General features: G+C 42.0%; 1 protein-coding gene across 3 annotated transcripts in view; it reads left to right on the top strand.

The window, feature by feature from the left end:
• abhd3 (abhydrolase domain containing 3, phospholipase) overlaps positions 1-25,012 on the top strand; it is an 87,656-nt gene that overhangs the window by 5,206 nt on the left and 57,438 nt on the right. For all 3 annotated transcript variants that reach the window (XM_073043557.1, XM_073043548.1, XM_073043538.1), the window contains exons 2-3: positions 23,003-23,166; positions 24,045-24,227. In XM_073043557.1, the coding sequence (XP_072899658.1) occupies positions 23,003-23,166; positions 24,045-24,227 (347 nt within the window). The remainder of the gene's footprint in view (positions 1-23,002; positions 23,167-24,044; positions 24,228-25,012) is intronic.

The following is a 25,012-nucleotide window of genomic DNA, read 5'->3' as shown; positions in this document are numbered from 1 at the left end:
GGATGAGGGTGTGCCTTTCAAACAGATTGCTATGTTCAGTATGGTGTCAAGCTTCTTGAATATCGTTGAAGCTGCACTCATCCACGCAAGTGGGGGGTATCCATCGTACTCCTGACCCATATATTGTGGATGGAGGACAGGCTTTGAGGAGTTAAGAGGTAATATACAGAATTACGAGTTTCTGACCTGCTCTCAGTAACCACCTTGTGTATAAGGCGACTCCAGTTCAGTTTCTAGTCAATGGTAAACTCCAGCATATTGTTAGTGGAAGATACAGTGATAGTAAGCCACTGAATTTCAGGAGATGATAGCTAGAATTTCTCTGGTGGAATATCATTGTTTCCTGCCACTTGTGTTGGTATCTATAAATTCTCCAATGACACAACTGCTGTCATCATAGTCTCAGATGGAGACGAGCAGGTGTACAGGAGTGTACTGTGAGACAGACTGGCTTGTTGAATGGTGTTGCAACAGCTCTGCACTCAACATCAGTAAGAACAAGGAATTGATGATAGACTTCAATTATGGGAGTGAATACAATACTGAAGTTATAGACGTTCTCTTTCTCTGAAGCACTGACAATCATATTCTCACTTCAAGTGAAACCAACTGTTCAAAATTACCAAATTTTTACAGTGGTAGAAAATACACTTTTGAATAAGCTTTGATATAACATAAAAGGACTAGAGTTTTGAAATCAATTACTTACGGAAGAAAGCTTAGATTTCTTCCCCCTCCAGTATAAAACTTAGCAAAATAGTAGTGTTTTCCTCAGGTTCGTGAGCAAATAAGTAACTAGACATGATATAATGATGCAATCATTATGAAATCATTCAGATACCAAAGGACATTCAGCAATTGTGGCTTAAAATGGTTTGGTGAGGTCCAAAGGGCATTGAACATGTGGATGTTATTTTCTAATCTACAAGAAAAGTTAAAAAATAATGAACTGGAGCAGTTTTATGGGTTAGCTTATCTACAAAAATGGAAAACCAAACGTAAGAATAACCTAGTTAATATTTTATTTTAGAACCACTAGGCAAGAGATAAGACCATAAGACATGAGCAGAGTTAGGCCATTCAGCCCATTGGGCCTGCTCTGCCATTTGTTCATGCCTGATCCATTTTTCTCTCAACTGCATTCTCCTGCCTTCTCCCTGTAACCTTTCATGCCCACACTTATGAAGAATCTATGAATCTCTGTCTAAAATGCACCCAAAGACCTGTCATCCACAGCCTTCAACATTTGATAGGTTTCAATGAGATCCACTCTCATTCTTCTAAATTCCAGCAAGTACAGGCCCAGAGCCATCAAGCACAGCTCATATGATAAGCCTTTCATTCCCAGAATTATTTCCATAAACATTCTTTGAACCCTCTCCAGTGTCAGCATATCCTTTCATAGATAGGGGGCCCCAAACTATTTCATAATACTCCAAGCGAGGCCTTACCAGTGCTTTATAAAGTCTCTGCATTATATCCTTGATTTCATATTCACGTTCTCTTGAGATATTTCAGATGTATGCCTACAGTAATATTCTGACTTTGTCACCTATTGGCAAGCTTTTCAGTGAGATGACAACACATCTGGAATAATTAATCATTTCATTTGGACATCCTCATAGTACATAAGCTAGAATGTAGATTTCTCTGGTCCTTGGTACATCTGATGTTCATTGGTCAGAATTTTTAGGCAATGTCAAAAAAGGATACATAAAATTCAACTTCCAAGTACTTTTGAAATGCTTTTACAAAGCTTTTCTCTGTCAAATATCCTTAGTTTTTGACACTTGCATGTCTCTTTCTGCCTATTGCTCCAATGTGTCATCCATCCACCTCCATATCCTGTAAGATCAAAGAATCCTAGGGAGGTACACCAGAGAATAGGCTTTTAAATTCACCAGCTGGGAACATACATACACTATATAACCTTGATTGAGTGGCCTGCAATCTGCTGACTTTTCATTTCAACAGAGTGAAATATCACAAACTGTCCTTTCGGTGCAGGAGGCTCTGCATAGTCAGCACTCATTTGGTAAATTTATCTTCATGTCTTCACTGACTGAATTATTGAACATTTCCAGCATTTTCTTTTAATACTTGAAGCAATCCTATTAAACTTGTACCAGTAGCATAATTTACTGACTAATTGAAGTGATTCTTAGAAGGAAAACACATACAGTATAAACCAGATAGCAATAATAAAGTTGTAAAGAAAATATAGTTCCATAATTTAGGGGAAATTGTAATAGAGCATTCTTTAATTGAATCTACACGGAACTATATACTGCATTCAGTACTATGAAGATACAGTCCTTTCCACTGCAAGGCAAAAACACTGGGGGTGGGTGTAGTGCATTGAGTATTTCAGTAATATTTGAATAATACTGTAAAAATATTGTTTTATTAAGCATTCTTTGTTTATTTACATAATTATGGGATCAATGTAAGAAGTACGTGAATGGCATACGTCACTACGCCACCAAGCTATATGTGAGCGCCTCACTAAAGAAGTACTAAGTACACGAGTATCCCAGCTCCTGTGTTTTTCTTTCATTTAGTTTTAGACCATAAGACATAGGAGCAGAAATTAGACCATTTGGCCCATTGAGTCTGCTCCATCAGTCAATCATGGCTGATGTTTTTCCTTCCTCAGGCCCACTCCCAGCCTCTCCCCGTAACCTTTGATGCTGTGTCCAATCTAGAATGATCCGCAAATTCACCACCCTCAGGCTAAAGGAATTTCTCCACATCTGTGTTTTAAATAGATGCTCCTCTATCCTGAGGCTGTGCCGTCTTATCCTAGAATCCTCTACCATGGGAAGCATCCTTTCCACATCTAGGCCTATCTAGGCCTTTCAGCATTTGAAAGGTTTCAATGAGATCCCTCCCTCAACTTCAAAAGTCTAGCAAGTACAGAGCCACAGTCATCAAACTTTCCTTGTATGATAACCCTTTGTTTCCCGGAATCATCCTTGTGAACCTCCTCTGGATCCTCTCCAATGCCAGGACATCTTTTCTGAGATGAAGAGTCCAAAACTGTTCACAATAGTCAAGGTGAGGCCTCACCAGTGCCTTATAAAGCCTCAGCATCACATCCCTGTTCTTGTATTCTAGACCTCTTGAAATGAATGCTAACTTTGCCTTTGCCTTCCTCACCACTGACTCTACCTGCAAGCTAACCTTCAGCATCTTCTGCACAAGGACTCCCAAGTCCCCTTGCATCTCAGGTTTTTGGATTTTCTCCCCATTTAGAAAATAATCTGCACATTTATTTCTACTACCAAAGTGCATGACCATGCATTTTCCAACATTGTCTTTCATTTGTCACTCTCTTGCCCATTCCCCTAATCTATATAAGTCCTTCTGCATTCTACCTACTTCCTCAACACTACCTGCCCCTCCACCTATCCTTCGTATCATCTGCAAACTTGGGAACAAGCCATCTATTCCATCATCTAAATCATTTATATACAGCATTAAGCGATGTGGTCCCAGCACTGACCCCTGTGGAACACCACAAGTCACTGGCAGCCAACCAGAAAAGGATCCTTTTATTCCCACTCACTGCCTCCTACCAATCAGCCAATGCTCTAACCATGTTAGTAAATTTCCTGTAATGCCATGGGCTCTTAACTTAGTAAGCAGCCTCATGTGTGCCACCTTGTCAAACGCCTTCTTCAAGTCCAAATATACAACAATCACTGCATCCCCTTTATGTATCCTACATGTAATCTCCTCAAAGAATTCCAACAGATTCATCAGGCAAGATTTTCCCTCAAGGAAACCATGATGATATTGTCCTATCAAGTACTCCATGATTTCATCCTTAACAATTGACTCCAACATCTTCCCAACTAATGAGGTCAGGCTAACTGTTCTATAATTTCCTTTCTGCTGCCTTCCTCCTTTCTTAAAGAGTGGAGTGATATTAGCAATTTTCCAGTCCTCTGACACCATTCCAGAGTCCAATGATTTTTTTGAAAGATCATTACTAATGCCTCCACAATCTCAATCGCTACTTCTTTCAGAACTCTAGGGTGCAGTTCATCTGGTCCAGGTGACTTATGTCCCCTTGGGCCTTTCAGCTTCTGAGCATGTTCTCCCTTGTAATAGTAACTGCGCTCACTTCTCTTCCTTCACACCCTTCAACAGCTAGCACACTGCTAGTGTCTTCCACCATGAAGACTGATGCAAAATACTTATTTAGTTCATCCTTGGTCCCCGTTAATATTTCTCCAGCCTCATTTTCTAGCGGTCTTTTATCCACTCTCATTTCTCTTTTTTTTTATATACTTGAAAAAGCTTTAACAATCCACTTTGATATTGTTTGCTAACTTAGCTTGCTTTTATATTTCATTTTTTCCCTCCTAATGATTCTCTTAATTGATCTCTGTAGGGTTTTAAAAGCTTTCCAATCTTGTCTTCCCACTAATTTTTGCTTTTGTTGTATGATCTCTCTTTCGCTTTTACATTAACTTTGACATCCTTTGCCGGCCACGATTGTATTATTTTGCCATTTGAGTAATCCTTTGTTTTTGGAATACATCTATCCTACACATTCCTCATTCTTCCTAGAAACTCATGCCATTGCTGCTCTGCTGTCATCACTGCCAGCATCTCCTTCCAATTTACTTTGGCCAACTCCTTTCTCATACCCCTATAATCTCCTTTACTTCACTGAAATACTGCTACATCAGACTTTACTTTCTCCCTATCAAATTCCAACAAACTTCCAACAATGGCTGCAAATAACCTGAGATGTATAGTTACTGCTGAAGCGCAGCACATTTTCTTTGGAAAAGAAGAGACATGTTTGAGTTTTTTTTTTAAATGCATCACTTTTTTTTCTTTGAAAAGGGAGAAAGATATTCAAGTTAAAATAAAGGCAGAAAATGGACGAAATTCAAGGGTTCATAAGCAGTGAGTACCAGGTGATAATAAAAATAATTTTCTTAAAAGCAGAAATGCCTGGCTACATCAACAAGATAGATGCATTTGATTCCACAACAGATAACTGGATGATGTACACTTAACACATTGAGCAATATTTTGAAGCAAATGAAATAGCCAATGAAAAGTGAGTGCCAGTGTTACTGAGTCTAATGGGTGGTAAAGCAGAAGTGTGACTGCTTTGGTGATATTGTGAATGTAATGCAGAAGCATATAGAAATAAAACCATTGCAGAACACTTTAGGTTTCATTTGTGGAATCAAAAGTAACAGGAGTCCATTTCAGCTTATGTGGCTGAATTGAACAGATTGTTCAAGCATTGTCAGTTCAGTGAAGGGCTTAATGATGTACTGAGAAATTATTCAGTTTGTGAAATCTTACGAGAAAACATTCAAAAACAGTTCTTAACTGAAGCACAACTCATATCTAAAAGAGCAGTTGAAATCATTGTATCTATGGAAACAGCAGACAAAGATGCAATTGAGCTACAGTCAGGAATGAAAGTGAACATAAACAAGATTGCAATATCCAAACAGAAACCTGCCTGGCCAAAAAAAATCATCTTACCATTGTGGCAGGGGCTCACATACATCAGAGCAATGCAGATTTAAAGGCAAAACTTCTAGAAAATGACAAAGTAGGGCACATACAAAGAACATGTTGGGCAGATAAAAGTAAATGGTCTGCACAGAGAAGTAAAAAAGATAAAAGGCCAAGTTGCAGTTTCAAAAACAGCACCAATCCGCGTGCTATTGATAAAAAAAATCTAATAATGATGAGAGAGACGCAGGACTGAGTACTTTTGAGATTTACAATGTGCAAGATAACAAACAACAAGCAATGTGGCTTACACCAGAAGTGACAGCAAATTAATTACAATGGAATTGGACACTGGCTCAGCTGTTTCAGTCATTCCACCAAATGAATTCAAATAGCATTTCAAAGATACTGAACTGAAGCCTGCAAATATCCAACTAAGAACTTATGTTTGAGAAAATATAATTCTTGTGGGAATGATATTTATAACAGTGAAATACAACAATCAACAAGCCACATTGGGTTTTTATGTTGTAAAAACAAGAGGACCGACATTGTAGCGATGTGATTGGCTGAGACAACTCCAACTTGGCTGGAGATCCATCAAAAATTGTTCAAGAATGGCATTAGAAAACTCATATCAAGGGTAAAACAGTGTTAAATGAAAATGCCACATCCAAGTTCTACAAAGCCTGTCTGGTTCCTTATACCATCCATGATAAAGTAGCCAGTGAGCTAGATCACATGGAGGCTGAAGAAATTCTTTTCAAGGTTGAGTAGAGCCTCCAGTAGTCACGAAGGATGGGACATCAGTATATGTGGTGATTTTAAGGTCACCATCAACTCAGTACTGAAAGTAGGTTCCAAAAGCCTCCACTGCAGCCTTGCACATTGGTGATGTGCTGAGAAACCTCTTCTCAAGGAGTGGTGTTCCAGAACTCTTAGTCACCAACAATGGACCACAGTTCATTACAGAACTGTTTCAGTCATTCCAGAAAATGAATGGAATAAGACCTATTACATCTGCACCGTATCACCCAGCTATAAATGGCTTTGTGGAAAGGTTTGTTCAAAGTCTAAAGAACACACTATCAGCAATGTCAGCCGAACACACCACACTGACACTGTGTCCAAAGTTCACAATTTTTCCCTTGCATATTGCGATGCTGCACACTCCACAGCCAGCAATTCAGCAGTAATGCTGTTCCTGGGTCATCTCTTATGCTCACGCTTGGATCTCCTCAAACCCAACCTCAGAAGGAGTATGCAGGACAAACAGCTGAGACAAATTGAGAGCTCCTCAAACAAGGAGGTTCACTGGACATTCACTATTTCACTCCTGGACCAGCAGTCCTGGCAAAGGAGAACAGAAGTGATTTAAAGTGTATACTTAGAAAGATTAAGCACAAAACTGGACCTCTCTCCTAAACAATGGAGATTGCATTTGATGTCATCTGGAGATGACACATCAATCAGTTAGGGAGAGCAGAGTCAAGTGTTAGGGAAGTAAGGTGGCCAGAGCTGTTAGAAACACTTCTTGCAGTCACAGCAACTCCTGCAACCACCAAAGGGGAGAACGCAGAATCTGAGATTGTTCCACAGCCACAAGTCTCTCCAGCCAGCCTGCCTCCACCTTGTCAGGAAAAACGTTATCCCACAAGAGTAAGAAACACTCCACAGCAATTAAATCCATCAAGACTGAATAGGACAATGCTGTGGATGCCTATATAGTAGTTGCATTATATAGTATACTGTACACATTAGATGACTAGAGATCAATATGTTATATATTTGAGATGCTTTCTATTTTGAGTTGGGAGTTTATAGCTAAGAGGGAGAAGTGTTGTGTATTTATTATTTCAGTAATATTGAGTAATGGAAAAATATTGTTTGATTAAACATTGTGTTTTGCTCACATGATTCATTATGGGTTATATGTAAGACGTACGTGAATGGCATACGTTATTACACCATCATGTTATATGTGAGTACCTCACTAAAGAAAAAACAAATACACGAGTATCCCCAGCTCCCGTGTTTTTCATTCAATTAGTTTTTGAAGTTCCAAACAATAGTGGAGGAATAAAACAGGCAAGTTGTAACAATAAAAACTTACAAATACAAGAAAGTAAAATAGACTGAGATTTGGTTTTTGACTATCATGACCAAATGATATTACTCCTACTACACTACATGTATATCAAATGGAATCTCTATTCATCTGAATTTTTTAAAAAAATGATTCCAGAAAACAATTCAATAATAGTTCATCTTGAGACATTAGCAGCCAAAATAATAATTCGGCACAATACCACCAATTTAAAAAAAATAAAAAAACTGTAGAAGGAGCAAAGTGCACAGCCAGCTCCAATTCAAAGTCAAAGTAAATTTATTATCAATGTACATATGTGTTACCATATACCAACTTGAATTAATTTTCTTGTTGGCATTTACAAGAAAACAAAGAAATGCAATCAAATTTAAGGAAAACTATACATAAACAAAGAGTGTCAAACAACAAAGATTGACAATTGTAAAGTTCCCTCCTGGGGGACAGTATTACTTTTCTTTCTGTTGTCCAAATCCCCTGTTCAGCGATATGCTTGTTTTTCATGAATAGGATTTTGCACCAAGATAATCCAGAGTCATAATCAAAGCTTTAGTGCTTCAAGCTACAGGACTTGCAAAGATTTGCAAACTAACATCAGGGAGGTTTGCACAGAGAAATCTATTACTCACAGATGTGATGTACTCCCACTATCAAAGGCACTAATACAAAATACCACTCTTGCTACCACCAGCAGAGAGATATTTTTATGAAATGCTTAAGTGTTTATGTGTTATGTTAATCCCCCAATCCACTTACTGTAGCTGTTAACGAGCAGAGCTGGTTCCTTTGCACCTGTGTACTTACATAATGATCTTATATTGTATTATGACACATTGAGAAAAACATGTGGTTCCTGATTGATTCCCAGGCCAATTAGATTTAAAATTGTTTAATGTTATTACCAGTACATAATTGTAAAGGAGAACAAAATAATTATTACCCCAGGTCCGATATAGAGCAAAAAAAATACAATAAGGTAAATACAATTTTTAAAAAACACGATAAATATAAATACATAAGATAGCCTATATATGTACATTGATAGCATGTAGATACATTGATGCTAGGTACAGGGTGCCCATACATAACTTGACTCTGAGAGGAAAATATAAAGTGGCAGTGGTGGGGCTGTGATGGGGTGGGCTAGTCGGAGGAGGTGTCGATCAGCCTTACTGCTGAGAGAAGGTAAATGTTTTTGAGTCTGGTGGTCCTGGCATGGACACTACATAGCTTTCTCCTATTGGGGAGTTTTGACTACCCATTATAGTGCCTTCCTCTCCATAGCAATGCTGATTCTTTACCATCCCCACCTCGCTGACAATCAACATTGGCGTGTCTCAAGGATGCATGCTTAGCCCAATGATCTACTCTCTCTGCACCTCTGACTGTTTGGCTAGGCACAGCACAAATGCCATCTATAAATTTGCTGATGACACAACTATTGTTAGCAGAATTTCAGATGGTGACAAGAAGGCATACAGGAATGAGATAGATCAGCAGGTTGAGAGGGGTTGCAGCAAGAAACTTGCACTCAGCATCAGTAAGACCAAAGAATTGATTGTGGACTTTAGGAAGGTGTAGTCAAGGGAACACACACCAGTCCTCATCGAGGGATCAGAAATGTATACCAACACAGTGCTGTGTGCTGCATGTTACATGTGCTGTTTGCTATATGTGCTGTGTGCCGTGTGCTATGTGCTATACATGCTGTGTGCTGCATGCTACATGTTATGTACTGCGTGTTGTGTGCTGTATGTGCTGTGTGCTGTGTACTATACAAGCTGTGTGCTATACGTGGTGTGTGCTATACGTGCTGTGTGCTATGTGAGGCGTGTTATATGTGCTGTGTGCTGCTGATAATGTATTTCGCACCTTAGCCCCAGAGAAACACTGTTTCATTTGGTTATATTCATGTATGTTTGAATGATAATTAAACTTGAACTTGAACTATTTAATTATATTGCATTTGTTGCCTAGTAGTCAACGTTGAGGAACATTAATAATCTGCTGTTGTTGAAATTATGTGTTCATGCCCAGCACTCCTTGTTCCATTCTTCAATATGTGTGTAATACTTTTCAATGTCACCACTGAAACCTATCATTAGATTACTGGCACTCCTACTCCACCTTCCCTCTCCTATCTATACAGCAATATTTCACTTTTGTCCTCATTTTTCTAACTTCAGCACTAAAGATTATTCCATTCATTTCTTCCTGAATTTGCTCTTTTTTTGGCCCACGTTCTCTTGACAACATATACCAAAGTGCTGACCTGTTGAAGGGTCTCAGTCTGAAACATCTACTGTTTATTTATTTCCATAGATGCTGCCTGACCTGCTGAGTTCAGCCAGAATATTGTACATGTTGCTATTACATTTATCGTGTTTCTTCAATCCTAAAAATTCCTAAAGATGCTCACTGTTTGTAAATAATTACAAGGTTTTCATCCCCACTAATCTATCTAGGAATGGATTTTGGAAATCGATGACTCTGTATATGAAGTAGTTCCAGATCTGCTCTGAAAAGTCTGTCACTAACTCTATCCTCTGGTTATTTATTTGTGTATTTATTTTTATTCAGAGATACAGCACATAACAGGCTCTTCCAGCCCAATGAACCTGTGCTGCCTAATTGCATTCATGTGACCTATTAACCTACTAACCGCTGTATCTCTGACAGAACCAGAATCAGGTTTATTATCACTGACGTGTGTTGTGTAATTTGTTGTTTTGTGGCAGCAGTACAATGGAAAACATTTAAAAAATCACTAATAAGTGAATATAAATAAATAAATAAATAAATAAATAAATAAATAAATAAATAAATAAATCGATAGATCGTGCGGGGAAGGATTAGTGAGGTAGTGTTCATGGACTGTTCAAAAATCTGATGGCAGAAGGGAAGAAACTGTTCCCAAAATATTGACTGTGGGTCTTCAGGCTCCTCTATATCCTCCCCAATGGTAGTAATGAGATGAGAGCATGTCCTTGATTGTGAGGGCCCTTAATAGTGTGTTCTTAACCGGATGTCATCCTCTTAAGGCACCTCTTGGAGGATTTCCTTGACGGTGGAGAGCGTCATGCCCCTGATGGTACTGGCTGAGTCTTCAACTCTCCACAGCCTCTTTCAATCCTGCACGTTGGAGTCTCTATACCAGGCAGTGCTGTTGTGGTCACACGACTCAACCAGCCAATTTCTCTCACTCCTGTGTTTCTCCTCCTCCCCAGTGGCATTATCAGCAAACATATAGATGCTGTTTTATACATGGACAATTTATGATTCTTATGTCTTGTCTAAGTTGCTTCCTGGGCTACCTCCAATAAAATTATTTAATAGTCCAACTGTCAATACAGTATTAGGTGTTAAATAAACAGAAAATTCTTATGGGGTATCCTTATAGAGTATTTTGCCGCAATGTTTTACCTATCCTCAACTAAATTTTCAGGTTCATACCTATACTGGCAACGTAGACAGTTCAAAAGAGACTCATTACTCAACAATCCGTGACCTCTGACCTGCAGAACACATCGGAGTTTCCTGATGTGATGTCATGAATAGGGTGAAGGGAAGGATAACTAAGTTGAAGGATAACTGAATTATACCAAAGGACATCAGCATTTGCATTATGGCCTCCTGAGCCACAGTTGCATGGTACTAGTACTTAGCCTTTCATTTTAAAAATTTAAACACTTAAACATTAATCATTAACCTGGTATGTAACATGAAGGAATTGTTCAGAGGATTGTTGGTACACTTGAATATTAATCTATCTGATACCAGAGGAAATTGGATCCTTGTTTTTGGATGTAGTGCTGCCTACTTATATGTTTATTTACACTTCATATCAAGGGTAAGCTGGTTTATTCTCTTTATTTAATAGTTTTGTGCAATATTCAGGTGCTTTATCAATTAGGTATTTCTTGATAGTGATTTATATTCTACACAATGCTAATTTTTAAAAAATAATTATTTATAAATTCTTATAAAATAAATTTAATAGTGAATTACTATGCCTGAGTGGTAACATTAGATTATTTTAATTAGGATCTGATCTGATATAAGTACAGATTAAAATTTTTAACATATACTTAAAAATGTTTTTGTGTTTAAATGAAATTAAATGAACCACACAGTCAAGAAGCTCAAACTAGCTATTTGTAAAAGCACCTCTTTTACAAAACAATAACCAACTAAGAGTCAAAGGTTCAAAGGTTTATTTAATATCAAAGCATGTATCCATATAACTATATACAATTTTGAATTTGTCTTCTCCAGATAGCCAAAAAATAAAGAAAGAACATGAAAGACTGAAAAGCTTCAGCAGGTAGATATTAAGAGAGAGGATGTGCTGGAGCTTTTAGAAAGCATCAAGTTGGATAAGTTGCCAGGACTGGATGAGATGTACCCCAGGTTACTATGGGAGGCGAGGCAGGAGATTACTGAGCCTCTGGCGATGATCTTTGCATCATCAATGGGGACGGGAGAGGTCCCGGAGGATTGGAGGGTTGTGGATGTTGTTCCTTTATTCAAGAAAGGTAAGTAGAGATAACCCAGGAAATTATAGACCAGAGAGTCTTACTTCAGTGGTTGGTAAGTTGATGGAGAAGATCCTGAGAGACAGGATTTATGAACATTTGGACAGGTATAATATGATTAGGAATAGTCAGCATGGCTTTATCAAGGGCAGGTGGTGCCTTACAAGCCTGATTGAATTTTTTGAGGATGTGACTAAACACATTGATGAAGGAAGTACAGTAGATGTAGTATATACGGATTTCAGCAAGGCATTTGATAAGGTACACCATGCAAGGCTCCTTCAGAAAGTAAGGAGGCATGGGATCCAAGGGGACATTGCTTTGTGGATCCAGTACTGGCTTGCCCATAGAAGGCAAAGAGTGGTTGTAGACAGGTCATATTCTGCATGGAGGTCGGTGACCAGTGGTGTGCCTCAGGGATCTGTTCTGGGACCCTTACTCTTTGTAATTTTTATAAATGACCTGGATGAGGAAGTGGAGGGATGGATTAGTAAGTTTGCTGATGACACAAAGGTTGGAGGTGTTGTAGATAGTGTGGAGAGCTGTCAGAGGTTACAGCAGGACATTGATAGGATGCAAAACTGGGCTGAGAATTGGCAGATGGAGTTCAACCCAGATCAGTGTGAAGTGGTTCATTCTGGTAGGTCAAAAATGATGGCAGAATATAGTATTAATGGTAAGACACTTGGCAGTGTGGAGGATCAGAGGGATCTTGGGGTCTGAGTCCCTAGGACACTCAAAGCAACTGTGCAGGTTGACGCTGTGGTTAAGAAGGCATACGGTGTATTGGCCTTCATTAATCCTGGAATTGAATTTAGGAGCCAAGAGGTAATGTTGCAGCTATATAAGACCCCGGTCAAACCCTACTTGGAGTACTGTGCTTATTTCTGGTCGCCTCACTACAGGAAGGATGTGAAAGCCATAGAAAGGGTGCAGCGGAGATTTACAAAGATGTTGCCTGGATTGGGGAGCATGCCTTATGAAAACAGTTTGAGTGAACTCAGCCTTTTCTCCTGGGAGCGATAGAGAATGAGAGGTGACCTGATAGAGGTATATAAGATGATGAGAGGCATTGATAGTGTGGATAGTCAGAGGCTTTTTCCCAGGGCTGAAATAGTTGCTACAAGAGGACACAGGTTTAAGATGCTGGGGTGTAGGTACAGAGGTGATGTCAGGGGTAAGTTTTTCACTCAGAGAGTGATGAGTGCGTGAAATGGGCTGCCGACAATGGTGGTGGAGGTGGAAATGATAAGGTCTTTTAAGAGACTTTTGGATAGGTACATGGAGCTTAGAAAAATAGAGGGCTATGGGGAAGTCTAGTAATTCTAAGGTAGGGACATGTTCAGCACAACTTTGTGGGCCGAAGGGCCTGTATTGTGCTGTAGGTTTTCTATGTTTCTATGGAAGTATTTCAGAGAGAAACATCAACCCCCTCCCCCCACACAAAAACACAGCATCCTCATTATTAAGCCCCCAAAACCCCTCTCCTACTTCACAAAACGGAACAGGAACATTGACCCCAAAAAACCCCTCCCCGCACAAAAAAAACTAACAGAACACAACGTCAACCCCCAAATCTCCTCCGCTCGCAGCACAAGATGGAAAAGAAATGAGTGATAAAACCACAGAATATGAAAACCACAAGTCTGAAGAAGTGCACTGTCCATAAACATAATAATCCAATCCATAAACACAGAACCATGATACCATCCCACGATATCACTGACATTCATCGAAAGAAAGGGACACCACATGAGTCAGAAAGGCCTACTTGCCTGCCACAGCAATAGGCCGCTCACAGATTCTTTCTCGGGCAGTAATCAAAAGAAAGGCAGTCGGCACTGAACTCTCATTCACCATCCACGTTTGCCTTGATGTCTCAATCAAAGGTCAAGGGAGAAGTTTATTATCTAATTTATCCTAAATTAATTGGGGGTATTGCCATTAAATTAAACCTTTAGTTTATTTGAAAGGTTGATAATTATGATGCCTTAATGGGATGGTGGTGAAATGATTACCTATGAGGTTATAATGATTTAGAGCATATGACACAGCTTCTAATCACATGATGAGAATCCGGAATGGATTATACTTTTCAAACTTGTAAGGGTAGTTATAGTTTTTAAGAACATGTGGAGACATAAGAACATAAGACATCCTGTAAGAGCAGATTTGGCCCTGTCTGCTCTGCCATTCCATCATGACTGATTTCTGTCCCTATTGTTAGTGTCATAAAGTAAACTTACGGCACATTGGCCTTCATAAATCAAAGGGCTGAGACGGGGGTTATGCTGAAGTTGTATAAGACATTGGTCAGGCCTAATTTGGAGTATTGTGTGCAGCTTTGGTCACCTACGTACGGGAAAGATGGAAATAAAGTTAAAAGAGTACAGAGAAAACTTACAAGTGTTACGAATGTGCCACAACTCTGAGGGGCCGAAGGGTACAAAGTCGCCCCCTCCTTTTTGAGAATCGCAAGATCGCTATTAATTCGGGTCTGGGACCCAGGAAATGAGAGAGAGACGTCCAGAATACACAGGGTTTGGAATGTGTCCTGGCCTCAGCAAGACGGAACCATTGATAACGGCTATTGTCTCTTGGAGACAGAATTGTGTATTGAGTACTGTACTATTCATTGAAACCCCTCAGGGGATGACCAGAGTGGGCTGGTTGAGGGATTGCATCATTCCAACCTGATTGACATCTGAGACCACGTGAGTAAGGATAAAAGAGGGTCTGGGGAACAACCCCTTTAGACGCACCAGGAGAAACGCTAGAAATCCCGTGACAGCGTTTAATAGCGACAGCCGGTGGGGGGCTCGCGTGCGTCCTTTCCCTTTGCCTGGGATTGGCGACCTCCACCACGGAAGAACGGCTTTAGCTAAAGGAGAGGCCACACCAACGGGACTCCCGAAGGATCGAAATCATAAAGGTTGGAAAACCCATAGCGGTACCTATTCCCATTCTATTCCTATTTCTCTCTCTCTCCAACAAAGTGCAACACAGCGACAACCAAAAGGCTGCCACCTGAATGAACTGAGTGACTTTTATATTTCCAACGGACAATACATTATCCCCTAGACAATGATAGAGCTATTTCTTATTGATTATTATTATACCCGCACTGTTAGATTTAGTATTGATGACGTATATTATCTGTATGTTTGCATTGATATTATTTTTGTGTAATTTTACTAATAAATACCATTAAAAATAGTACCATCAGACTTCAACGGACCTCTCTATCTTTGCTGGTAAGTGACCCAGTTACGGGGTTCGTAACACAAGGATGTTGCTGGGTCTGGAGTACCTGAGTTAAATGGAATGATTGGATAGGTTAGGACTTCATTCCTTGGAATGTAGAAGATTGGGAGGAGATTTGATAGAGATATACAAAATTATGAGGGGTATATATACCAGGCCCCTGGTGGAGGACTTTGTCAAATGATGCAAGCTGAACCATCTGCTGCTCAGCATCAGGAAGACGAAGGAGATGGTGATGGACTTTAGGAAGGCTAAGCCTGCACTGTTCCCTGTTACTATTGATGGTGAGGATGTGGATGTGGTGAGGACCGACAAGAGCCTGGGGGTGCACCTGGTTGGGCACCAACATAGAGACAGTGTACAAGAACGGCCAGAGTCTCATCTACTTCCTGAGGTCCTTTGCAGTATACAGGTTTCTCCTTCACATATTTGACCAGTCTGTTGTCACCAGCACTATCTTCAATGTGGTGGTGTGCTGGGGCAAAGTCATTAACACAGACTCAATAACTGATTAGAAAGCTGGCTTTCTAATGGAGTCAAAATGGACATACTGATGCACCATCAATAACTCACGCCGAGACTTAGGAAGTGAGATATCGGCTTTTATTGACTGAAGAACAACACTACATCCTGGGGAAAATGAGGGAGAGCAGCAGGCCACAGTCGCCTTTATACAGGGGTCTGTGGGAGGAGCCACAGGGGTAGTCAGCAGGGTCTTGGGAGGAGCCACAGGAGCAGTCAGACAGGTATATCTAGTTCACCACATTCACCCCCCCTTTGTTTAAAAAAAAATTCCCAAGCATATTTACAGGTTAAGTCGATCAGGTGGTCGAATCGTTCGCTGCGATCTACGTAGCTCCGGCTGCAATTGCACAGGAGCCGGAGGTGATGACGGCACAGGTGCCGGAGGTGGTGTGTGCTCCGAAGGCGGAGAGTGGGTTAATTCTGTCCCAACAGGAGGTATCAGGGATCCCTCACGTGTGAGCGAGGGCCCTCTATCACTGTGGACATAGCAGGGATATCCGAACAGTGTGAAGAGCTGGCGCAGGACTTTTATGACCGACGTGGTAGTAGTGTCGGGGCAGGGAACGGCAAAGGGGAATCGCGAGTACTCGTCAATAATACTGAGAAAATAGACATTGCGGTCGGTGGAGGGAAGGGGGCCCTTAAAGTCAATACTCAGTCGCTCAAAAGGGCGGGTGGCCTTGACAAGCTGCGCAGTGTCAGGACGGTAGAAGTGCGGTTTGCACTCAGCGCAGATCTGGCAGTCCCTGGTCATCGTCCTGATGTCCTCCAGGGAGTACGGCAGGTTCCAGGCTTTAATGAAGTGATAAAACCGGGTGACCCCCGGGTGGCAAAGTTGGGCATGAAGGGCATACAGCTGGTCGAGCTGGGCACTAGCACACGGTCCCCGGGATAGGGCATCAGACGGTTCATTGAGCCTGCCAGGCCGGTACAGGATATCGTAAGTATAGGTGGAGAGTTCCATTCTCCATCGCAAAATTTTATCATTTTTGATTTTGCCCCGCTGTTGGCTGCTGAACATGAACGCAACCGAGCGCTGGTCGGTCAGCAAGGTGAACCTTCTGCCGGCGAGATAGTGCCTCCAGTGCCGAATAGCTTCCACTATGGCTTGGGCTTCTTTCTCCACCGTGGAGTGCCGAAGTTCAGAGCCTTGAAGGGTACGAGAAAAAAACGCCACTGGCCTGCCTTCCTGATTGAGGGTAGCAGCCAGCGCGACGTCAGAGGCGTCACTCTCTACTTGGAAGGGAATGGTCTCGTCTACCGCATGCATCGTTGCTTTGGCAATGTCCCCTTTAATGCAGCTGAAGGCCGCGCGGGCCTCGGCAGAGAGGGGAAAGGTGGTAGACTTGACCAAGGGGCGGGCCTTGTCTGCGTAATGGGGAACCCATTGGGCGTAATAGGAAAAAAAACCCAGGCACCGCCGGAGGGCCTTGAGAGTAGTGGGAAGAGGGAGTTCTAACAGGGGGCGCATACGGTCGGGGTCAGGGCCAATGACCCCGTTCTCCACGACATACCCAAGGATAGCGAGTCGTGTGGTTCTGAACACACACTTGTCCTTGTTATAAGTGAGGTTCAAAGCATCGGCCACCTGGAAAAAACGTTGGAGGTTGGCGTCATGGTCCGACCAGTCGCGACCACAGATGGTGATGTTATCTAGATAGGGAAATGTGGCCGTCAGTTTGTACTGGTCCACCATCCGGTCCATCTCCCTCTGGAAGACCGAGACCCCATTTGTGACACCAAATGGGACGCGCAGAAAGTGATAGAGCCTGCCACCCGCCTCGAAGGCGGTGTAGGGGCGGTCCTCTGGGCGGATGGGGAGCTGGTGATAAGCGGATTTCAAATCAATTGTCGAGTACACCTTGTACTGAGCTATCTGGTTGACCATATCCGCGATGCGGGGTAGGGGGTACGCGTCAAGCTGCGTGAATCTATTGATGGTCTGGCTGTAGTCCACAACCATCCTATTTTTCTGCCCAGTCCGAACAACGACCACCTGGGACCGCCATGGGCTTGTGCTTGGCTCAATGATCCCCTCCCTGAGCAGCCGCTGCACCTCTGAATGAATAAAGGCCCTGTCCCCCGCACTGTACCTCCGACTTTTAGTTGCCACAGGTTTACAGTCGGGGGTCAGGTTGGTGAACAGCGATGGGGGAGGGATCTTGAGGGTGGAGAGGTTGCAAATAGTGTCAGCAGCACAGCTATCGACATGGTGCTGGGCGGGATGTGGGGTTCGGGGTGTATGTGCGTGTGGTAACGGAGTATATGGCGAAGTCCCACCAAACTGAGGATTCCTGACAGTGAGTGGTGGGTGGGGCCCGTCATATGCCATAGTCACACTTTCGAGATGGCTCTGGAAGTCCAGCCCCAATAGCACAGGTGCGCACAGCCGAGGCATGACCAGGAACGCAAAGTTCCGATATTCTGTGCCCTGCACCACCAATGTCGCTACACAACCCACCCGGATGTCTGTGGAATGCGACCCTGAAGCCAAGGTGATCTTCTGACGGACCGGCCGTGTCACGAGTCCGCAGCGTTTCACTGTGGCCGGGTCAATAAAACTCTCAGTGCTGCCCGTGTCAAACAGGCAGCTAGTCCTGTGCCCCTCCACCAGGATATCCATCATCGACCTTGCGAGCTGGTGCGGAGCGCTTTGATCGAGGGTCACGGAAGCCAGCGTAGAACGGGGCGTGTCGGGGGCGGGGCCTGGTGACGCCGGCAAAGTTGGCCGCTCACATCCGGGCATGCAAGATGGCGAGGCGGGGGCGGGGCCTGGTGACGCCGGCAAAGATGGTTGTCCACATCCGGTCATGCAAAATGGCGGCCCCCAGGTCTCAGACGCAGCGCTGCTCGACCCCGGGCGCGGTTTAGATTTACAGACCTTGGCGAAATGGCCCTTCTTCCCACAGCTGGAACACGTCGCTTCGCGCGCCGGGCAGCTGTCCCTGGCATGTTTCAGAAGCCCACAAAAGTAACAGAGTTTCATACCTGGCGAATTCGTGGGGTTTGAGATACTGCGACTGGCAGCGGCGTTGGCGAATTCGCTCGGAACCGGGGAATCGCTCGGCTGGACTTCTTCGGCGTACAACTGCGCAGCCTCTATCGAATCGGCCGTCTCTATCGCGGAGCGTAAGGTAAGATCAGCTTTTTCCAGCAGCCGCTGGCGGATACACACTGACCGAACCCCAGTCACAAAAGCGTCTCGGACCAAGAGTTCCTTATGCTGTTCCGCTGTGAGCGCTGGGCAGTCACAAGCCCGCGCGAGTGTCTGTAGCTCGCGGAGAAATTCAGCAGTCGACTCCGTAGGCCGCTGTTTTCGTGTTGCCAAGCGGTGCCGTGCATAAACTGGATTTACTGGCCGCAGGTACTGTCTTCGGAGGGCGGCAAGCGCCTCCTCGTAGGTGGATATGTCCCTGATGAACGAATAAACTTTTGGGGCGACCCACGAGAAGAGAAGTTTGTGCCGAACAGCCGAGTCGGTGGCACGAACCTCCTCTAAGTACGATTGGAAGCACACCAGCCAGTGTTCAAAGGCAAGAGCTGCTCCAGGGTCTCGGGGGTCCAAGTCTAGGCGTTCTGGGCGTAAAGCGGTTTCCATGTTGTAACTTTCAGTCAATAAAATTGATGCACCATCAATAACTCACGCCGAGACTTAGGAAGTGAGATATCGGCTTTTATTGACTGAAGAACAACACTACATCCTGGGGAAAATGAGGGAGAGCAGCAGGCCACAGTCGCCTTTATACAGGGGTCTGTGGGAGGAGCCACAGGAGCAGTCAGCAGGGTCTTGGGAGGAGCCACAGGAGCAGTCAGACAGGTATATCTAGTTCACCACACATACCGGAGGCTGTGGTAGAACAAAGGACCCTACGGAAAATCATGGCAATTCTGGACAATGTTTCTCACCCTCTGCATGCCTCCTTGGCTGAACAGAAGAGCACCTTTAGTAATAGACTAAGATAACCGCTCTGCTCCAAAGAGCACTGTATGAGATCATTCTTACCCTCGGCAATTAGGCTCTATAATAAGTCAACCTATAGCTGGGGAAGTGATTACCCCCACCTGTTAGACTGTTTAAGGTAACTTATTTTTTATTCTTTCTTCCTGTCTTTATATATAAATATAAATAAATATATATATATATAAAACACACACACACACACACACATCTGTGCACTCGTAATGCTACTGTGACACTGTAATCTAGCTATCGGGTAAATGCAAGCAGGTTTTTTCTACTGAGATTGGGTGGGGCTACAACCAGAGGTCAGGGGTTAAGGGTGATAGGTGATAAATTTAAAGGGAAAATGAGGGGAAACTTCTTCACTCAGACGTCCATGAGAGTGTGAAATGAGCTACCAGCACAAGTGGTGCATGCAAGCTTTATTTCAACATTTAATAGAAGTTTGGATAGGTACATGGATGGTAGGGGTATGGAGGGCTATGGTCCAGGTACACGTTGATGAAAGTAGGCAGTTTAAATAGCTCGGCACAGACTGGATGGGCCGAAGGGCCTGTTTCTGTGCTGTTCACTTTGACTCCGTGACTCTATAACTCTCCCCTGTCTTTTTTCCCGTAAGCTTTGATGCCCTTACTAATCAAGAACCTATCAACCTCTGTTTTAAATGTACTCAGTGACTTGCCCCCCACAGCCATCCATGGCAATGAATTCCACAGATTCACCACCCTCTGGATAAAGAGACTTCTCATCTCTGTTCTAAAGGGACATCCTTGTTTTCTGATGCTGTGCCCTCTGGTCCTGGTCTCCCTCACCTTAGGAAACATCCTATCCATGTCCACTCTGTCTAGGCCTTTCAATATATGTGTGCTTTGGTACTATCTGAGGTGTGAAAATGGCTCAATGGTCTAAAACTCTGTTGCCTTCCTAGGTAATAAGCTCTGGATTATTAAATCAACTACGTGCAAATTGGCAGAATCCGAAAGTGTGGCACAAAAATTGGTGTGAGAGGAGTAGGTTTCAATTCATTATGCACTAGATTCAAAATTCAAGGATTTTTATTGTCATTCTTCAATACATAAATGCAAAGGAAAACAAAACAATTGCTACTCCATATCCAATGCAGCTTATAAAACCACAATAAGCACAAAAACATGACAAATAATTTTTTAAATCCTAGTATCATTAATGGGGAAAGAGGGAATTGTCCTGTTGGGACAGGCTTTATTTGACTTGCCTGGGACTTTCTTATGTCTTCAAGGTTACCAAGCAACTAGATACTGGTAAATGGTAAAGTCAATATTATGCTGTTAAGATTATCAAAAGTGTTTCTAATTTCTTCTACCAACGTGTCTAATGTGTTTCTTTTCCAACTATATCCATAAGACACTTATAAGATACATAAGATGTATGAGCAGAATTGGGCTTATTGAGTCTGCTCAGCTATTTCATCATGGCTGATCCATTTCCCCTCTCAAGCTTGGTCTCCTGCTTTCTCCCCGTTTCTCTTCATGCCCTAACTAAGCAATAATTTATCAACCTCTCCCTTAAATATACCCAATGACCAGGCCTCCACAGCTGCATTTAGCAACAAATTCCACAGATTAACCACTCTCTGGCTAAAGAAATGCTTGCTCATCTCCATTCTAAAAGGATGCCCCTCTATGCTGAGGCTGTGTCCTCTGGTCTTAGACTCTCCCAACATAGAAACATCCTCTCCACAACCACACTATCGAGGCCTTTCAACATTCGTTAGGTTTCAAAGAGGTCACCCCTCATCCTTCTAAATTCCAGTGAGTAGAGGCCCAGGGCCATCAAACGCTCCTCATATGACAAGCCTTTCAATCCCGGAATCATTTTCATGAACCTCATTTGAACCCTCTCCAAGGTCTGGACTTCCTTCTTAGATAAGGGGCCAAACACTGCTCAATATACTTCAAGTGAGGCCTCGTGAGTACTTTATAAAGCCTCAATATTACATCCTTGCTTTTAAATTCTAGTCCTCTTGAAATGAATGCTAACATCACATTTGCCTTCCTCACCATAGACTCAACCTGTAAACTAACCTTTAGGGAATCCTGCATGAGGACTCCCAAGTCCCTTCGTGCCTCAGAGTTTTGAATTTTCCTTCCATTTAGAAAATAGTCTACATTTTTATTTCTTCTATCATACATGACTATACACTTCTCGACATTGTATTCCATCTGCCACTTCTTTGCCCATTCTCCTAATCTGTCTAAGTCCTTCTAAAGCCTCTTTACTTCTCAAAACTACCTGCCTCTCCAACTATCTTTGTATCGTCTGCAAACTTGGCCACAAAGCCATCAATTCCACAGAAACAGAAACTTAACACTAGAAACTAAACACTGTTTCCTGAAATACTGAGTGTGTGTCTTCAGGCTCCTGTACCTCCTCTGGTGGTAGTATTAAGGGGGACACAGTAATGTAGCGGTTAGCATAATGCCGTCACAGTGCCAGCAACCCGGCTTCAATTCCCACCACTGCCTGCAAGGATTCTGTTCATGTGGGTTTCCTCTGGGTGCTCCAGTTTCCTCCCACATTCCAAAGATGTATGGGTTAGAAGGTTAATTAGTCACATGGGTGTAATGGGAGTCAGGAAGGGACTGCTCCCATGCTGTGTCTCTAAATAAAATACCTCACTTTTAGCTCAAATTCTCTTACTTTGTTGCCACACAACCTTGTATTCTCTCAGTCCAAATTGTAGAAATGGTACAAATTTTTTTTTTAAACAAAGGTCGAGGTTTTGAATTAAGACTCAGATGATTGAACAGCAGCATTTGTAGAGGCATGGGGACCATACGTGGAGAGAGAAAAAGAGTTAAAGTTTCAGGTTGATGATTTTTCATCAGAACTTGAAGGCCATATAATTATGCCAAGTGCTACTATTGCATAGAGAAATGCTCGGCACATTTAGAAAATAAAAGCAACAAAGTCTGGAAATTCACTTCTGATAAACCAGGAACGTAATCTACAGTATATATGTATAGTTTCATTTTTATAGTGCACTTGCAAGAAGTTGTCTAAACTTTTTTAAAAATATAACTAGTAATATTTAAAAACTTGCTTTCAAACTCTAACTGTGAGCTTGATTTATTGCAGAAGCCACAGCTTATCACAGGGTCAGCAACACTCTCTGAGTTTCTACGGAGATATTGTCCTGTGGTAACAGAGACGTTTTATCCGACCTTTTGGTGCTGGGAATCAAGAGTGCAGACACTGCTCACGCCATTGATCATAACTAAACCTTGGGTGGAATACAGAAAGTATGCTTCACTGTTTTATTGTTTATTGTACCATTAGTATTGTTCGGCATTGATGATTCTTCAGACATTAACCATATTCTCTCAGAAAAATATTTTAAGCAATTCTTTTAGCTGAATATAAATCAGATTTCTATATATATTTCAATCACTAATATTTTAGAAATTTCCATTCATACTAAAATATTTAAGTACAGCTATATTGTCCAACTGAAGCTTCTCCATTTTTCATGTTCAACAGATAAAACAATGAACATTATTTTTATAATTCAAATTCTATAACTGCAGTATTTTTAAAATGTTGAACTGCTGAACAAATTACTAAATAGATTATAAGTAGAAATAATTAATATAATTTGCAATTTTTCCAATCTGAAGTTCCAGAAAATTCCAACCCAAAGCACTGAATATACTGAATATTTTGGCAGCAAGGTGCAATCTGCTGAAGGAATTCAGTGAGTCGAACAGATTTTGTGGGAGGAAATATCCATATATGAATTGAATTGAATCGACTTTATTTCTTACATCCTTCACATACATGAGGAGTAAAAATCTTTACATTACGTCTCTGTCTAAATGTGCAATGTAAAAGAAGCACCGATCCTTCGAGTGAGATTCGAACCAACGACTTAAGGATGACTCCATGTCCTCTACAGAGCTATCAAAGGAAAGGTCCTAGTAAAGAGTTCTGAGGTGAAATATTGATAATTCCTTTCCTCCCATAGATGCTGTTCATCTCACTGAGTTCTCCAGCCATTTGTTTGTTGCTCCAGGTTCTAGCATCTGCTGAATCTTGGGTCTTGAATATTAACTGTTGTATGAACTTATGCTTATAGGATTCCTACATTTTCAACTTTGTTTTTTTAATCTCCGCATTACAGTGAATTGATTAAGGCAGCAGATGGTGGACATATTTCCTTGGACTGGAGTAATAATGATGACAATACACTTTATCCTGTTTCTGCTACAAGACCAACCATACTTATCTTACCCGGACTTACGGGAACAAGCAAGGAATCCTATGTGCTCCACATGGTTAAACAGAGTGAAAGACTTGGATACAGGCAAGCATTATCTTTATGGATTTTTCTTTTTTATCGCACACATTCCACTTACAATCAGAATCAGAATCTGAGTCAGGTTTACTATCACTGATATATGTTGTGAAATTTTTTGCTTTGTAGCCCAAGTACAGTGCAAAACATAAATATATTTCAAATTCCAGTAAGAAATATGTTTTCAAAAATTAAGTCAGTGCAAAAAGAGAGTAAAAATTCATCGGTTAGTCTCTGGTCTGTTCAGAAGTGTGATGGTGGAGGGGAAGAAGCTGTTCCTAAAATGTTGAGTGTGTGTCTTCAGGTTCCTGTTCTTTATCACTACTGTTAGAAATACTGTTCCTAAAATGTTGTGGGTATGTCTTTTCTATTTTTTTTAATTCAGTGATATAGCATGGTAACAGGCCCTTCTAGCCCAGTGAGTCTGTGTTGCCCAATTACACTCATGTGACCAAATAACCTTCTAACCCATACATCTTTGGAATGTGGGAGGAAACTGGAACACCCAGAGGAAACCCACACAATCACGGGGAGAATGTACAGAATCCTTGCAGGCAGCAGTGGGAATTGAACCTGGGTTGCTGGCGCTGTAATGGCATTACACTACCCGCTATGTTATTGTGCCAGCCTTAATACTACCACCAGGGGAGGTACAGGAGCCTGAAGACACACACTCAGTATTTCAGAAACAGCTTCTTCCCCTCTATCATCAGATTATTCATCAGCCATCAATTTTCCAAGCAGCAAGGAGTACAAGCAACCATTTCCCAGGACAATGTAAGATGTGAGTATTG

The sequence above is a fragment of the Hemitrygon akajei genome, chromosome 1, assembly GCF_048418815.1.
Source record: "Hemitrygon akajei chromosome 1, sHemAka1.3, whole genome shotgun sequence".
Lineage (NCBI taxonomy): Eukaryota > Metazoa > Chordata > Chondrichthyes > Myliobatiformes > Dasyatidae > Hemitrygon > Hemitrygon akajei.
Note: the sequence above shows the minus strand (reverse complement) of the source record. Positions and strands in the feature narration are given on the sequence as shown.